The 18,384-nt window shown below is 35.8% G+C and overlaps 1 protein-coding gene across 1 annotated transcript in view; it reads right to left on the reverse strand.

The window, feature by feature from the left end:
• The window catches only part of RASA1 (RAS p21 protein activator 1), a 59,400-nt gene that overhangs the window by 6,070 nt on the left and 34,946 nt on the right, over nucleotides 1-18,384 (reverse strand). The window contains exons 12-21 of the mRNA XM_031609930.2: nucleotides 16,070-16,157; nucleotides 13,467-13,544; nucleotides 11,500-11,657; nucleotides 11,142-11,218; nucleotides 7,364-7,536; nucleotides 7,010-7,169; nucleotides 6,686-6,828; nucleotides 5,781-5,896; nucleotides 4,576-4,662; nucleotides 1,815-1,882 (exon numbers count right to left, since the gene is read on the reverse strand). Of these exons, the coding sequence (XP_031465790.2) occupies nucleotides 1,815-1,882; nucleotides 4,576-4,662; nucleotides 5,781-5,896; nucleotides 6,686-6,828; nucleotides 7,010-7,169; nucleotides 7,364-7,536; nucleotides 11,142-11,218; nucleotides 11,500-11,657; nucleotides 13,467-13,544; nucleotides 16,070-16,157 (1,148 nt within the window). The remainder of the gene's footprint in view (nucleotides 1-1,814; nucleotides 1,883-4,575; nucleotides 4,663-5,780; nucleotides 5,897-6,685; nucleotides 6,829-7,009; nucleotides 7,170-7,363; nucleotides 7,537-11,141; nucleotides 11,219-11,499; nucleotides 11,658-13,466; nucleotides 13,545-16,069; nucleotides 16,158-18,384) is intronic.

Raw genomic sequence — 18,384 nt, forward strand, 5'->3', positions numbered from 1 at the left:
ATCTTACTAGTAAAATCAGGGAAGGAGGAAGAGCCATGGTTCATGCAAGTTACATGTCCCCTGAGGTCATCTTCGCCAGAATATATGGTAACAAAGATGAGATACAATATATTCAAACATTTAAAAGCTGAGTTTCAGTAAAATTTTCCTTTCAGCATTTCACACCTTTCTTTTTCCTACATAAGAAATACAGCAAAGCTTCAATTTTAATTTTCCTCAATACATCCTTTTGTCTAAAACACACATACGGATGTTCCATCTTAAAAATCTCACATATGTAAGTTAAAAATGTCCACAAACATTCCTAGGTGACTACAACAGAAGTTCACTCCAGGAAAGTCCCAGGAAAGCCAGCTGTGTCAGATGTGATCCCTGGTGTGTGCCAACATCTCAGTTTCTGTCAAAGAGCTGGCTGGGAGAACGTTATCTGATGCTGGCCAGCACTGCCACTGACCAATTTTGCAATTCTGCTTTTGCAAACAAGAATGTTCCCTTGCCATTGTTGTAGTTCCTACTAGAGATGCAGCCTACCAAGAGAGCAGCAAAATTCCAGGTTAAGTAAAATGTGGTGAGAATATTCACTTGGGCAAGTTCATGAGAACACTCTTATTTATGACCTGCAAGTCAAATGAGATTACTGTCTCAAGTCCACACATCGCACCTTTTCTAAATGCTACCCCTCTCTCATCTTCAGAATTCCTGATTTGAAACTGACTGCACTTAATGAGTAAAAGCAAAGACTTCTACAGTGTTTGGCAGCTATCTAAGCAGCAGATTCAAACCAGAAAATTACTCTTGAATAACTAAGGGCCCACAGGTATTCCGGGCTCTGCAGACACACTTCCACAGAATCAAGGAATCAGAGAATTAGCAAGGTTGGAAAAAGTCTCCAAGATCATCCAGTCCAACCTTATCTACTTATCACCAACATTTCCCACTAAACAGTGCTCCTCAGTACAACATCTACATGGTTCTTGAACGCCTCCAGGGTTCAACACCACCTCCCTGGGCAGCCCATTCCAGTGCCTGACCACCCTCTCTGAGAAGAATTGTTTCCTAATATCCAGCCTGAATCTCTCCTATGGCAGCTTGAGGCCATTCCCTCTAGTCCTGTTGTTAGTTACATGAGAGAAGAGGCCAAACCTCACCTCTCCGCAAACTCCCTTCAGGTATGTAGAGAGCAATAAGGTCACCTCTGAGCCTCCTTTTTTTCAGACTGAACAATCCCAGCTCCCTCAGCCATTCCCCTTAAGACTTGTGTTCCAGATCCCTACCAGTTTTGTAGCCCTTCTCTGGACACACTCCAGGGCCCCTACATCTTTCTTGTAGTGAGGGGCACAAAACTGAATACAGTACTCAAAATGCAGCCTCACCACAACTGAGTACAGACTCTGTAGATCTTGCATAGCTTTTGGACAGACTCTGTAGATCTTGTTCACGTAAAATATATAATGAAGTTCAGCCATGGAATTCGGTGCTGCACTGTATTCAAAGTGAAACCTGAAGATCACACGTTTAATTTTTCCACACTTCTAGAATATACTGCACATCACTAGACTTCAACTCCACAATGTGTTATTAAATGCAACAACACATTCTTCTGGAGTTTAAAATGAGACACAGGAGATAAAAACCATCTAATCTTTGAGTGTGAAAAGCACATGCTTACCACTTTAGGGGAAGACATGAAGTGATGTAGATTACATGAGTTTGGACACTTTTCAAAAACTTCCTAATTTGCTATGTTAGACACTAAAGTAAATTCATGTCTATTAGTATACAACGCATGAAATTGATCTGAAGCATATAGTCACCTGAGATGATATTAAACATCCTTGGGTTCAGGATAGCGGGACAAATCAGTCGGAGAAAAACAAAGCCACTGAAATTGAAAGAAATTTGTAATTTGTTTAATAGTAATATTAACGTAAAGTTGTGTAATCTTGAACAGTTAATGTCGAAATCTTTTTGAGACAAACAACAACAAATCAGCCTGCACTTTGTGAATATGGTAGTTAATTAGAAATGTCTTGGTATAACTTAACCATCATAAGAACTGGAAGACGAGGCATACTGATTTCCCAATTAAGGTGGGTTGCTGAAACCAACTGGGAAGAATTTGACTGTAAAATCACTATGAAGCTAAGACCACGCTGGCTTCAGAAAGAATAAGTCCCTGATCCTCTACCATCCAGAGATTTTCCACAGTTTTCTACAGAAGGCATAATCTTGCAGCCTTTGACTCCCCCAACCAATGTAAGTGTTGCAGGAGTGCAAGGGCAGAAGGAAACTCTCTTTTGGCAGCAACACAGCTTCCAATCAGCTTAAGCAGATCCAAATCCTGATGACAGTATGCTATAGTAGAAGAATAGCATGGAATTTGCTATGTTCCTCCCAGAACTAATTGCTACCACTTATGAAGTTGAAGAAAAGTATCATTCAACATATACTCAAAGCAACTTTCAACTATGATGAGAAAAATCCAGTTTTCTTCAAAAGCAGAAGTAAAAAACATCTACCTCGTGTCAACCTTAATTCTTACTAGCTGCTGTAAGAGGAAGTTACATAAAGACCAGCTAAGGTGATTTACATCATGCTTCATTTTGCTTGGACCAGCAGACTGTTTTTTATTGTAGCAATAACAAAACCTTAACTGACAAAGAAGGGAAGGGGATGTTATACAGCCCTGCCTGCTGTTGATTGCAGAGTGACTAACATTCATATTACTTGGAAGTTATGCATGGGTTATTGGTAAGGTTAACATATCTTCCATATGTCCAAGACATCTGAATTCTAAGACGTACTTGTAAGGAAGTTTCTTTTTCCTCCAAGAATCACAAATTATGGGCTGGTAAAACAACAGTCCTGAACCTCAGTGGAGCAAAAAAAAAATTGCCTATAGTGTGAACATTAAGATATGAGGAAGTATACAATCTGGAAGTCATGGAATACAGACCAATCTCTTATAAGTGTCTAACATTGAAGACCGGTGAGGTCTGAATGTCTTCTAATGCAGAAGACTTGGTGCTTCCTACTCTTTCACCCTGTGTTAATAATGAGTCTGATGTGGAGTTTTGAAATAATGGATAATGTAATAATGAATACTGACATGGAGTTCTGAAAATCAGGTAGAAATGGCAACGTTTTCTGAATGAGGTAACTGGTAAACCACCCAGACATCTAAAAGTTAGTGTTATAAAACAATTTCCTACATAAAAGGCTGCAACATTCTAGTGAGAAGTTGCAACTATCCACTTGTGAAGACTAAGGTCACAAGAAAAAGAGATTCAAAAGTTACAGCATTTAGTGAAGGCCTCTGGAAAACTTAAAATGAAAGCTGTGTTCACCTAAGGAAAGCTACGTGGTTCTCTGGAGCTGAGTAAGAAGAAAAAGGTGTCACTTTTCTTGAGCTCTACAGCCCTGCAATATGTTAGCCCTTCAGCATAAGAGGGGATCTCCTAATAAGAGCAGCCCCATCTTGAAGGCAAAGCCCTAGCTAGCATAGTACCCTCAAGTCTGTAAGCCACCACTATTAATGTCAAAATGACAAAAAAAAAAAAAAAGGCCAAAAGACAAATCTGAAAATACCTAACTGGAGGAAAATCTAACCTCAGCAAATCACAATTGCCAGATACGGGGGAAGGGAGGAAACTGCAGGATGGGACTTGCCCTCAAACACTAACATTTAGGAACAGATTGTCAAGATCACATCTTTTTTTGGACTGGCAATAGGTAGTTAGAGGAAGGACTTGTATATTGCTTTGGATTATGAAAACAGATTGGAGTTTTTGTACTTAGTGTAACTTCAGAGGAGTCGAGTTGGATATATTCCAACATGGCAAGGTTGGAACAGAGAAATGAAGGGATACTGATAGAGTATAGAATTATGTGGTTTCAGAAATCAACATTGTTAATAAGAGTGACTGGCATCAGATCATGCAGCACCAGCAACTAGGAGCTCTCTCTGATGCAGAAAACTAAATACTGCAATGCAGACAGTACATCAGTGAAGCTAATGACAACTGGATTACCATTATGAGAAGATTTCACACCACGCTGGTTCTGCATTTTAAGGGGCATGACCCTAAGCTGTGTAGGTTTTCTCCAGTAATCAACATATGCTTACATAAGTATAGCTGAATAATGTCTTCTCAGGTGGCATATGACAGGATCACAATCCCCAGAAGATGCTACTCTCTACAGGTATTACAAAGGCTAAATATTGCTTTGAGAGATGTCTTCCACCCCTCCCCCCAAGCACGAAAATGGGAATCATTATTTAAGTTGTAAAACTTAACATAATGCAAGTAAATTTGAAGTTAAAACTATTAAGTAAAGCCATCCTGACCTCTGTACTATAACATCTTATTCTGGCAAAGGTCTATGAATGTGAATCTTGCAAGCTCATAATCCTTAATTGGGATATCATGCCTCAGTATCATAACCACCTTCAATATCATTATCTATGTAAGTATTATAAAGTTTTGTCACAGAGAAAAATAGATTAAGCACACTGAAGCTTGTTAGAGATGAGACTTTAAAAGATTACTTTCAACACAGTGACACATAACTTACCTAACAACTCTGGTTCTCATGGTCGTATTAGCAGGCCACTTGTTTTGAACAGACTTCTGCAAGCACCCATAAATATACCTCAATGTCCTGTAAAAATGGAAGCTAATTACTCATCACGTAAGACTTATAGAATAAAAAAAATCTAGTCACAAAGGATCCTGTCCAATTGCCTATTTGATGCAGAAATGTTATCAATTCCAAGTCTATTATTTAGACATTTAAATGTAAATTAAGAATTTCTAAGTTAATAAATTTGTAAAAACTCAATTTATAATTGTTCATTAAAAAGTAGATTTATAAACTAGGAAAACGTTTTCAATGATACATAATTCTATTCATGTAGGTAACATTAGATGTGCATTTAATGTTTTATGTTTTTTAAAAACCTACGTTTATTTTAAAAAGTACAAATTTGATGTTCTGATTTATTTTTTACGTTTGCTCATTTTAACTCAGTAGCAACTTTTCTTTCCATAAATAAGGGTTACATTTTAATGGTTAAGTGTCTAAGCAGCTACAAAATTCCTCCTCTCCAATACTAACCGTGGCACTTTTCATGTGTTGAGAACTGCATCACATAAATTAAAAGGAACACACCTTTTTACCTTGCCAGCACTACCAGAAAACAAACATTTCTGTTATCTACAATTTAAAGAGTTTGTTTACTTTGAAAGCAAATGAAAGAGAACTGCTGTACTATCAAGGTCTTATTAGATGGCTCAAATCTAAAATAAGAACAGAGAAGTTGCATTGGCACTTAAAAAAAAGGAAAAAAATTAGCCTCCACATTTCCTTGATAGAAGTAATCATAGCACATCACACTAATACTCTCTGCTTGTATTTTTAATGTACTGTTAATAATTCTGTCTCTCTTCCCCCAAAGAGGAATTATAAGAACTTGTAATTAACTTAAAATTCTTTTCTACACTCTTTCAGGAAACAAGACATTGATTATTTTTATGCTTCTTTCCCTGAAAAGCAAGAAGCTTTTGTAAAAAGGCACTATTTATACCTGAAAATGTTGGTTTTAAATCCTTCTGTATTCCAGTGTATTCCAGTGTAAATTATCCTGAAGACCCTTTCAACTCTGAACAGTCTTGTGATTGATTAGCAGAAGATAAACCCATGAAAATACCATTTTAAGGTGCAGTGTAAATCACATGAGCAGGAATTTTCAAACACAAATCAGAGAAGTGCCAACTTACGGAGGCAGTATTTCTGCAGCCATGAATATTTTCTCTACCAGTTCTGACAGTATACTGAGTAGATGTGCCAAATTAGTGTTCACATCTTCATTCTTTTCTAGTTTTGAAGGATTCAACTAAAAAGAGAAAATGATTAGGCTTCCACTCCAACCAGAACAACACAATTTCATAATATTACACAATGAAGACTTCTCCAAAATAAATTTAAAAAATTCTGCTACAGTAGAAATCTCAGACTCCTACAGAACTCCCACATCTGCTTCAACAGCTACACAGGAAATCAGAAGCAGCAGTGGTTCTAGTATATTATGCCTTCAATATTTAAGACATTCCACACTACCCATTCACATGACCCTTTCATCTCTTTTTAATTCAAAATTCTGAGGATCCCCATCCTTTCCACAATGAAGTTGCAGGAAAACATAAGTTAGGAGAATAATTTAAATAAAATAATTAAATAAATAATCGCCTCCTCCCCCAGCCCTACCCTGAAACCTCCCTCCAAAAATCAGCAGGATCAATAAGCAGCATCAGGGAGTTCAAAGTCAGAACTGAAGTTCAGAAATTGACCTGTGTGACATCTTGAGCTTACTAGAAGTAATTCAGGTCACGCTGCACAGTAATTGCTGCAGAACAACTTATGTTCGCTACAGAATAAATACCTAACTTGAAAGTTGTGAATTAAAAAATTTAGCACTTCAAAATTGCTATTATGAATATTGCTCATGGCAACACTAGAAAAAAAATGAATTTAGATCCTGTATTAATCACATAAATGAAGCTTTGTTCTGCGAGATAAAGTAATGTCCCTAAAGATAACATTTAATCCAAACATAAAATATAACAGGCAGTAGATAACTGTCTCAACAAACCAAGATGTTCAAAAACATAGTCCAAGGTATCACCTCACAGGACTGCTTGCTCTCCATTATCTTTAATATAGAGTCTTTCAGTGCATGGTGAACAAAACGTGTTGCCGTGGCTTTCATATACTGTTCCATAAGTGTACTTGCTAAAGTGGTAGCACGAAACAAGGTAGTAGCTTCATCTGAAAGAAGAAAAAAAAAAAGTGAATTATAAGGTTGAGAAAGGGAAACAAAGAGCAGAGAAAAAAACTGCTGCATAGAACTGTATGTTGTAAATAAAGATGACAAAGGATAAGACACCACAGCCCTCTCCTCCCTACCTGCCCACAGTTTCAGTAAACTTCAGTGTAAATAGTACAATACCTTCCATGCTTATTTCCCTGTCATTTAGTGTTCGTAACAACAAGGACTCAAGCTTTTCATGAAGAAAAATCTTCAGTAAAATGCCAGCCAACAGTGTTCTGTCCTGTCCACAAACATGTGATAAGGCATAGACTACATGAAGTTCTTTCTGGAGTACAAGCTGAAAGAAAAAGAATGAATTTATAAAATTCAGAAACTTATGTAACTATTCAGTAGGAACTGGTGTCATACATCTATAGTAAAATAGATGTCACTATAAATATAATTAAATTGTGTCAAGCACTGTTTTCAAAATTTGTCTCAAATGACAAAGTGAGTTTTGACAGTGAACTAAGGAAAAAAACACTTTTATACCTCTTTAAACTCACTGTATTCCTCTTCTGGCATGATCTTCTCCATAGAATATCGTGCTCGAACACGCAGAGATCCTGGCTCAATACCCTTTAATGGTACATGGGAACTGAGTTGAAACCACTCATCTGTTGCATGTCCTTTTTGTAATCGGCTTAATTGGCAGCGCATAAATACTTCAGGAAAAAAGCATTATTCAATTAATTTACCTCCAGCAAAATATATCAAATTGTTCATATCAAACAAAATAACAATTTTCATCACATGCCATCTTGCTTCACCAAGAGTATTAATAATAGCAATCAAGATTTTTGCCATCAATAAATTAGCAGGCTTTCTATTCACTGGTTTAGAATATTCCTGTGAAGTGGAAACACAAAGCAGTCTGTGAGTAATGCATAAACAGGCATTCCAGAATGCCACACAGATACTGACATTGTTTCCTTTGTAACACCCAAGCAGCAGATAAGTGCTACCTTGCAATTCCTGGCAGCAATCAAAATAAAAGCAGATAATGTATTCAGAATTCACTGTGAATTCTTTTTTTTCACCAGTCTTGGGCTGATATCATCATCAGGCCTACTTCCTCATCACTTTCTTTTTACTTTTATTACAGTGACACTACTGAAATTACAATCCTCCGAATTTTTTTTTATTTTTAATAATTCCATTACTGCAAAGTCTGTACAGTCTTCCAGAAACTGTCAGCAGTTCTAGCAGACCTTCCATTGCCCCAGTATTGCAATGTTATCAAGTAATCACCTGACACCCAAATAGAATACTACCACATTCATAATGCTCACTTCAGGGCACACCAGTTGCCTATTTCATGCTCTTTGGAGCTGATAAACTCTTGTAAGATAGTGTATTCACATCAGTTAATAGTTGGAAAAATAACACTTCATCTTATTACCAGCGTGGATGGGACCACAATCCCATCAATCAACTTTTCAAGAATATTTCTTCCCATCAAATCTTATATACTTCAGCTAAGCAATGTGTTTGGTTCCTTTGACTGCAAACGTATGGCATGTGTTATACACTGGCACACTGATAGGGACAGTGAAATACAGGATCTAGAATAATTTATTAATTTTTTCCAGTGGCTACAGTAGTATTTTGTAATTGCAGTATTGCCTGAAAAACAGAGGAGCCTCTAGCCTGCCAGAGCAGACATAACTTCCCAGCGTACATTTGTCAATTCTGTGGCACCACAGTGACTTTTTTCCACCTGCATAATCTAAACTATCAGCTTCAAAACCAATCTGTGGCGCTTCTGCAAATAAGAACCACGCTCAGAAGAAAAACAAAGGCTAATACCGTGTTTTACAGACTTGCCCACAAGTGCTGACCTCCTCCTTTATAAAAACATATTTACTTTTTCCTCCATAAAGTAAATGAAATTAACCAACTACTGCAGTGCTAAAACAAACCAGAACTTCCACTACAGTTCAATACTGTGTAGTACTGCCCTGGCAGACAGACTGCTTCAATTGTCAATCAAACTTGAGCATCTCAGTTTTCAGAAGCAGCAAATGACGTCTAAATATTAGGACTTTACTGTATTTTTTTCATGTTTGTTTTTAAGATATTAATATATATTTATGCAAATAAATCCTTGTGCAAGTTACTTAGTTCCTCTTTGGTAGAGAAACAAAAACAAAAGGTTTGAGCAGAAATGATACTAAACTCCTTAGCTAAACTTGTAAAACACTTTTACAAGGTGGGAGTATTACAATAATTATTGATTACTCTTAACAGACAAGCATCCAAGTCAAAAACTTGAGAATTTGTGAAAATTCATTTAAAATATCGAAAAACAGCCTACATGCTCTTATATTAGTATTTGAAATGAAAGAAATGGTGGAAGAAATAAAATCAGTGAGACCCATACGTATTACTGGGCCTTCAATCTGCTTACTACAGCAGAAGCAACAAGCAGGAAAGCTGACTTAACCAAATAATGAGGAAGAAGAACAGAAGCAGAGTCACGTGGTTCCCATTTCAGGGCAATCCACATTTAGCAACTGCAGCTGGGAAGCAAAATATCTGTGGAAAAAATGAATTTTCTTGCTTTTGGAGAGTTCAGGCGTTATTGAGGCAATACATCCTGGTCTGTTAGATAAAAACTGGTATTGCTCATTTATTTCGATTTATAATAGGGCATACTAATTCAACTTGACTTTGTCTAATTCTTATCCCCAAACAAAATTACTGTTGAGTTATGCTGTGAGGGGAGCCAAGTAACTCTACCCCTAATTAAACTTTCTATCACCTTCCAGCAACTGGATGCATCCAAAGCCAACATAATCTCCTTAATCTGGACAAAAAAGGAAATGACAAAAACAATTTGAAAGAAATTAAAACATTCAATTCATGAATTACCATTGCAATGGTTCCTTTACTGACTGAACCACTGGGATAGCCAGATAATGACTTTTCTATTCAAGTAAATATAAGAAGAGAGAAAGAACATGAACAATGATTAAAGGCGTTCTGTCTGTCAGAGGGACATCATCTTTTTTCCTCCTATTATACAAGAATTTTTCTAGTCAGAAGAAGGACAAAGTTTTGGAACTGCATTCTGGAATCAGGAATTGAGTTCTGCAAGAGCACTCAATCTGAGTAGTAATTCTACTTTGGTCACAATTTCCCTGTAAATCTCTCCTCTGAAAAAACCACAGAATTAACACAGAGACATAGATAACAGGCTAGTAACACAATATATGCAAACCGAAACAACTGCAATAGACTCTAAGTACTCTGCCAGGCTTTAAAGCAGGCAGGTCTGAACACAGTGGAAAAGAAAAATTCTTGGAACAAACTGAGGGTGGGTGGGGTAGCGCTGCGCTGAAGGCAACAAACAAGGAGAGTAGGGGCTGAAGCTCTTACAGAAGCAAAACAGCAGGTGATAGTTTTACTAGGAAAAGAAGTTTGAAATATGTTATGTGTGTGAAAGGAATTGATCCTAATCTTTTTTTTTTTTTTTAAATACAAAAGAGCTCAGAAGCCATGCTTTTCAAAATGAGTCCTTTCTTCCTAGAAAGCTGATGTTGCCTTACTAGCTTGCTATTAACTTGCTGACACACACAGAAACAAATCAACTACTGAAGATGCAGCTGTCTACTTAACAGGAAGAGAAAAAAGTGTTGTCAATTCCTGTAAAAAGTGTAAGAACATATAGATTCTTTCCTGAAGAGATACTGAGGTAACTTCAGGTATAAGCCTAGAAGTCATGCAAGGAAAGCATGGAGATGATGTGAAACAACGAAAATGGCAAATTTTGTTCCAGAGACTCTCAGGGTATTTTTAATTCATTTTTAAATGAAGTAATACATTTGCTCCCTTACCTCGTTCCCAATAAACACAACAAAAATATTAACAAGGAATTCCATACATGCATACTTAAAACAGATCGAATAAGTTAACTCAGTGAAACAGTAGAACTGAGCAGACTATTACTGACATTCTCTTTTGATCTTCCCTTTTTGTAAGCACAGTCACTGCATCACATAATGGTGATTCTAAAGAACAGCTAGGAAAGCCAGGAGATACTTAGGACTGGATTACTGTGCATCTCAGTACTAAAAACCACGCAAGTTCTCATTGTAAAAACATGAATGCAAAACCATCAACAGACAACCAAAACATACAAATAGTAGTGTGGCAGGTATAAAAACACACTTAATTCTCCTGTGATAATGTTTCACAAGAGCCATGAAAACTGCAGAAATAATCCATTGCTGCAATACATACGCAACTTTTACAGAAAAATACTTACATATATCCGGATCTTTACTTTTCTTTGTTTTGTTACTAAGACTTATCTCAAATCTATTAATATCAGATGAAAGATCACTAGGAGAAAAGACAGAAAGCCTCAATTAATGCTTACAGTTGGCTGGCATTTAACCTTAATCCAAACTCATTTCAAACCTGAATTCTCATTTGCAGACAAAGACACACATTAACAAAGATATTTAGCTGCCTAGAGAAAATCTGCTCACACATTTATGGCTAAAAAGCTGCTGGTCTTTAACCACACACACAGTACTTTTAAAAGCACATGCAAAATAGGAGACTGTTAATAATCTTAAATGCAAAGCAACTTAGCAGAACTTGAGAAGAGTAAGACTTACTCAAAAACAAATTCTTCTGACCACACAGGGTTCTGCCCTTCCCTGATATGTGTTTTTGCTACCTGAACACTGTTCAGGTAGATGTTGCAATATGGATTAGTAAAATGCTTTACTGGGAGCGTATGAGCTTCTTCTACATGCAAAATAAGACTGCTGACCTGAAAAAAAAAAAAAAAAAAAAAAATTACTCCTTTTTTTCTGGAACAGAAACCTTAAAAACATGATTTTTTTTTCCTCTATGTGGAGGCTTAATGTTAACTTATGAGTAGTGATTACAAACTATTATTTCCTAATAGAAAGGGCAACAGACATAATGGATCAATACTTTAACAAGTACCAGTGACAAAATAAGAGCAGTATCAATTACTGAAAGCAAATCTCTGGCACCGTATTTTTAATGTAACCTATTTGTATTTGTTAGTGGTGATGGTTTTCATTTAACTTATCTCTAACAGACATTAGGATTTGTAAATGCTAACTTTTCTACACGTAGAAAATTTTACAGAAACCAAAACCTGGCGTCTTGAGTAAAAGTCACAGATGATTTCAAGCAGAATGGCTTATCCTGTGCTTTCCTAACAGATCACACAAAATTCTATTGTGCAACACACTGTAACCAGTTTTCCCCATAAAATGAAAACACTTAGTCTGTAATATGGACTCTTAAGACTACAACAATTGGTAACATTTCCACATTTCCAAAAAGTGAGAAGTGAACTTTCTGAAATTTTACTTACATCAAGGAAGATATTTTGATCTACTTTTCTACAAAATTCCAAATAACATCTAATTAATTGCTCAATCCAACATGCACTGATATCAGCTGATGCCAAATAAATATAGTAAGGACAGGAATTACCACATTTAATTCAGTCAACATTTCATTCCAATTCAAATATTCAGCAATACAGGTTCTGAAGACAGTTAAAAAAACTGTAAGAATTCACATTAGTGTTTGTATATTCCCTCAGAAGACTGACCATGCCATAAAAGTCACTATTGTAAACACTAGCAAGGCCTTACTTTCCATCACACTTTGCAAGTGTGCAATACAAAGTAACTGATGAAGCATGTTTCTCAAACTCTGCTTCCTGATATAATTTCTATAATACAAATGGAGGTGTTCGGTTTTTTTTTCCTGTCTTGATTCATATTTATATTTTTCACTTTTCTTCTGTTCTTCACCTCTATGCAGAAAAACATTGTTTTTTGAGGGACAGAATTAGTTTAAATTGCCACCCTTCTTGCTTAGCTTCTACAGCTTGCAAGCCTCCAATTTCACCCACCAATTCACTTCTTCAGAAGCTTTTAATCTTCTTTAATGCTAACTACAGAATAATTCTGTGTGTCCTGGAAAATGTATTTCCTTTTCCACAGTAATTACTTGCACTGTTCCCAACATTCAGAATTATCAGGGATTCTTGAAGTACGTATATTATTTTGCAATCATTACAGACTTGGTCAGAACTGACCATCAGTCCTCCAACCTCTATGAAAATTCTAGCCAAAGCTGCACTTTCAAGAGGCCAAGAAATGTTAAGCCAAAAGCACAGCCCAGCACACACTGGTTACTAAAAAATGAGTAACAGTATTTTGAACAAGCATTTTGTTTACATCTCACAAAAGATGATTTGAAGTCTGTCATTTTTTTTTTTTCTTCTTTTTTAGGTCTCTTACATAATGTAAAATATTAAGTTAAACAGATAAAAAAGCTGACTTTATCACAGTTTTATGACATCAGAAATTAGTATCTAGCACAGTATCTACAGATTGCATAAAAACACTGTTCTTTATGCAAGCAGGTAACAAAACTGAAATCATTCCGGTTCTGTGTAATTCCAAAAAGGAAAGTAAGAATGTGGAGAATTTACTACTATTGAAAGGAAAATTCTTTTGTCAATATATTTGTACAACATAAAACTTCAACCCCAACAAAGCAAAAGCCCTTAACATCTGTACAGCTTCACCTGGCGGAGACGTTTGTTTGATGTTCCTGGACTGGTTTTTCTTAAACTGCAAAACATCTGCAAAGCTTTCATCCAGTCCTAAAAGAGAAGGATGCAGAATAGTGTAATAAGGCAAAGTCAGATACAGCTTCTTGCAGTGGACTAGACATCTTAAAGGGTACATTAAATATCTGAAGTATTCCTCAACTTCAATTTTCATGCCATTCCAAATATCTAAATTTGAATAATAAAGCAAAATTCCTATCTTCAATAGGTAAATATTTGCAGATTTGCAGATCAGAAGCAACGTCTTTTTTGGAAGTATCAAACACTGTTAATTGGATATACACAGACAATGCGACCTTTAATGAATTTCCAGTCTAGTAATATTACATTAAATTGCAAATGGCATATAAAATAAAGCAAATCCTGCTTACTTCTGAAAAAATAAGTTAACAAGACACACTATGCTGTTTTTTTCCTCTCAATTATGTCTATATTCCTGTCATAATACTGCATATAATTCAAATGTAAACTAAACAGCATTAACAGAAAAATACTGAAAAGAAGGATATCCTATATCCTCCTTTTGTCTTCTCATAGCCTTATGTAGTAGAATGGATGGATGGATTCCACTTTAATAAAGAAAATGAATAGGTCATGTAGGAGCAAACTGACTACAGAAAATTTGTGGGTTTTTTTTCATTATTATACAAATAAGCTGCTAAGGGGCACCATCACCTCACCAGACCACCTCTGAAAAAGTTGAAGTTTCTAATATAAGAGCTTTGTAAGGGAGTCTTAGCTTTAGAAGATAGGAGAAAAGGTACAGCTGCTTTCTCTTGTTTCTGTCCCACAGCCATCATATTCTCCGTTGCTGTTGCAAAGCTCAAAATGTAGGTTTTGATCAATTGTATTCTAAAGTCTACCTCAAAGATCTGCCACCAGTTATCTTTGAAGTACAATTTAACAGTGTCATTTAAAAAACCCACAATATTGTTTGAATCTTCTCCTTCACTGTACGTCCCACATATTAAAAAACAATACAGCAGCATCATCTATCACAGCCATTCTTAGCTAGACTACTTTGAGTCAGGCTTCAACTTTCTAAGCCTTCCACAGAAGGAAAAGCTTCCACGTGTGCAGCACAAAGTTTTAGTGGCTTGTTCCTTTATTCTAAAGTAGCAGCAATAAGAAAGCCAAAGATTTCCTAAATACAGTGAACAGTAATTCACTGTAAATGTTTTGTAGATGCACAGCGCATCCTTAAACTTAATCATTACAGGAAAGCCTATCTTAAATGCTAAAACTGACAGCAGTGAGAACAACGCACCAATAGCACCACTCTTCTACATTCAATTACACTTAGTGCAAAACAAAGACAACATGTGACCCATTCCATAAGATGACTGCTTTGATATCTATTTGCACTATAAAAGAATAATCATTTTTTCCTTAATATATAAAAAACTTAGTCCTCTATAAAATGTTTGACTGTAAAAAAAAAAAATTGTGATCTTCTCAGAACAGATTAAGTGAGAACCGATGCGCGTGAACCAAAACCGTATTATTAACAGAACTGTACTTTGTAAAGAATACAGTGAACAGTGTCTTAGATTGATCAAAATCAAAAGTATATTAAATCAAACCATTCGGGGAACATGGCATGATGTTTTGCTTTCTATACATTCTTTTAATTTCTAGAACTCACAAGACACTGGACATGACAAAAACGAACCTACATGTTCATGATTGTAGAAATTAATGGATATATTCTCAATGACTGCATGCTGCTTCTGAGATGATACACTGACAGCTGTGTAATAAACATCAGTGCAATATTCAGATACTATCCTAGTGACTTTCATAAACTTTTGACAGGTCAACAAGAAAATCTGTTCTTTCCTGTGTATGCAGCGCTCAAAAAATATTGAATGTATACTGCCTACTATAAGTACTACTTTAAAAAGCTTTAATTCCATTCAAATTAAACCAAATGGAAAGCCTAGCTTCTGATGCAACATGTATATTTCAGAATTGTAACCCTAATAAATAAGAGCATTGCCTCAACTTGCACTCTCCTGCTGCTAAGAGGATTTTAGAGCACTAAGCTTTTTACAATCACATCGCTTCTCATGCACAATCAGGGCACAATACTATAAAAAATTACTGATTCAGGAACAGGAAAAACTGTGGAAGATAGTTATTTCTTCTAGTTTGGTCACTGGGCACACACAGATGCGCTACTGTTTTGTTTCACATCAGGAAAGTACTCTTGAAAAAAAAAAGTATTAGAGAGCAAATTATTTTTCTGTACCGAAGTATGCCAGAAGTTGTGTTCTGCAAAATGTACAAAAGAATATAACAAAGTTCATTCCACAGAAGCGAAAATTGTCCAAAGTAAAAATCCCCAAGTACAAGCAATATAGGTACTGGACTCCCAACAATAGTTTTTCCCTCCTAGATCTCCTACTACTATATCATAACACCTGCTGGTATGAGCTTAACCACTACCTCATACACTTGTTTCCTACTGAAGAAGGATAGTATCACTGAACACTGCAATGCCAACAAAAAAATAATAAATCACTTTAAAAATTATATTTACCAACAAAAACTCTCACCTGTGCTTGTTCTGGAGTTTCGCCTGCAAAGTAAAAGATGTAATGCTCTTCACTAAAGTGCTGAACTACTATCTGAAAACAGTTTGGCCTTAAAGATAAACAGAACAACAAAAAAGTTTTATTAATCTTTGTAATATTTACAAACACCTTCACTTATTAATCTCAGACTGGACATTAGGAAAAGTTTCTTTACACCGTGAGAGTGGTCAGACACTCTCAGGCACAGGCTTCCTTCAGAGGTGGTGGATGCCCCATGCCTGTCAGTGTTTAAGCAGCATTTGGACAATGCCCTCAGTAATGTGCTTTAACTTCTGGTTAAACCTGAGGTGGTCAGTCTGGAGGATCTCTGAAGGTCCCTTTCAACTGAACGATTCTAGTCCTAGTGTGCCAAAATTTACACTGAACTAACAGTTTTCTGCAGATCTTCTGAAAGGAACACTGAACACGAAATAGACAGGAAAGACACTATCAAAAAATATTCTCAGGTATTTAAAAATTGTATTTTTGCTTGAACATATACCTTTTAAGAAAATTATAGTACAGCCAGTTTGTTTCTGAGCAACGAGACTTTTAGAATGTTAGAATACATGTAAGAGCATACTGACTTACAGTCAAGGCAATAAGTAATCACCTTGGAACATGAAAGACTTGCCACTAAGACCTATTCCCACAAACTTTTAAAAACAAGCAAAGATTCAGCATTGATTCCCAAGCAATTAAAGACACAGTAAGGATTTGTTCTTTCAGGATTTCAGGAAATACTACATGATTGTGCCCCACAGGCCTCATGACCAATAAAACGTTTATTGGGTCACACATCAATCATCTGAGATATACCTCTAAATCTCTACATGGAATTATGGTGTCTTGGCCATTTTGTATACCACCATCCATTTGTCAAGAACAGTACCAGTGTTAAATTACAAGCTATTTTAAATGACGCTTCATTCCCAACCTTCCACTTTATGTTGAAGGAAACTTAGCTGTCCCAATCACTGCATTACACAGAATCTTATTTCCTTTCCAGCAGAATTTCAGCCTCTGTTCTCCATCCATTTCACTGCCTGGTGAATGTGTCCATGTCACAGGATGGAGGAGAGCAGGAAGTAACCAGAGCTAGGTCTATTTACATCACTACCCATAAAGAAACAAGCAAAACTACAAGCTTCACTGTACTTCTGAGAAAAGGGCGAAAACAGAGTTTGGGATTTTTTTTATTTTTTATTTTTTTCCTTCTTCAAGTAGCAGCTACATAATTACAGGAGGAACTTTATACAGTTCCTCACTATCAGCTTCCTACAGTTGATGCAACCATGCATTTCCTTCTACCCACATTCAGAACCACTTACTGCCCAATTTCACAGCACAGCACTTCTTAAGAGGTAATCATTAAACTGTTCCTTCTTTACAATGCACAAATGTACACCAAAGCTTCCTTCATAATTGTTAACTTACATACAGAAAATTTCAATAGTGTTTATTTATTATTATTAGTTCCATGGATTTTCAGAACTTTTGAGAAGACTAAAAAAATTATTGGAATATTTGTGGCTTAAGAAATACCAGTAGTTTTAGACATCTAATATGACAGGTTTTTTATTGTTGTTGTTGTTTTAATAGTATTGTTAGCTACAAATCATTTGAATTAGATATGGGATAACCAGAACTTCTACATGTGTTTTTCTATCTGAAACTTCCAGTAGAAGGTATTCGTACTGCTTTTATATGGCATTAAGTACAAATTGGTGGAATAAACAATGTAACCTCTTTCTTGCTAACAAGAAGTAATATCAGAAAGAGTATTTATTCTCAATTTCTTTGTTAGTAATCACATGCCTTGCAATTGGCATAGTTTGATGAAAAGTAAAATTACAGTAAAATAAGACTTCATGCAAAAATGGTCTCTGAAGATAGCTCTAACAAAAATACTCATCTTAAATAGAAAACTACTTACAAACTCTGCCTAACCAAGTTAGCTTTCAAATATCTATCAAAGGTACACAGATATTTCAGAATTGATAAAATCCTTAATCTTGTCAATTCTTGGTTCTAACTGGTTAAAACCCTCAGCATTAGTTCATTTTTCATGTATCTATCACAAAACATGGAACAATTATTATGCTCAATATTCAAAAACAATAATGCAAAAGTTTGAATCATTGCCACACCTTATTTCATAAAAAAAGCTTTAACTTAAAATACTAAAATTGTTGATTACAATTTGTTTAGGAACAGTTACTACCAACTGAGTATGAACGAACAGTTGCAATCAGTACAAGCCAGCTCACTGGCAACAAATTGCACTTGCATTGTAC

The sequence above is a fragment of the Phasianus colchicus genome, chromosome Z, assembly GCF_987193195.1.
Source record: "Phasianus colchicus chromosome Z, bPhaCol1.hap1.1, whole genome shotgun sequence".
NCBI lineage: Eukaryota > Metazoa > Chordata > Aves > Galliformes > Phasianidae > Phasianus > Phasianus colchicus.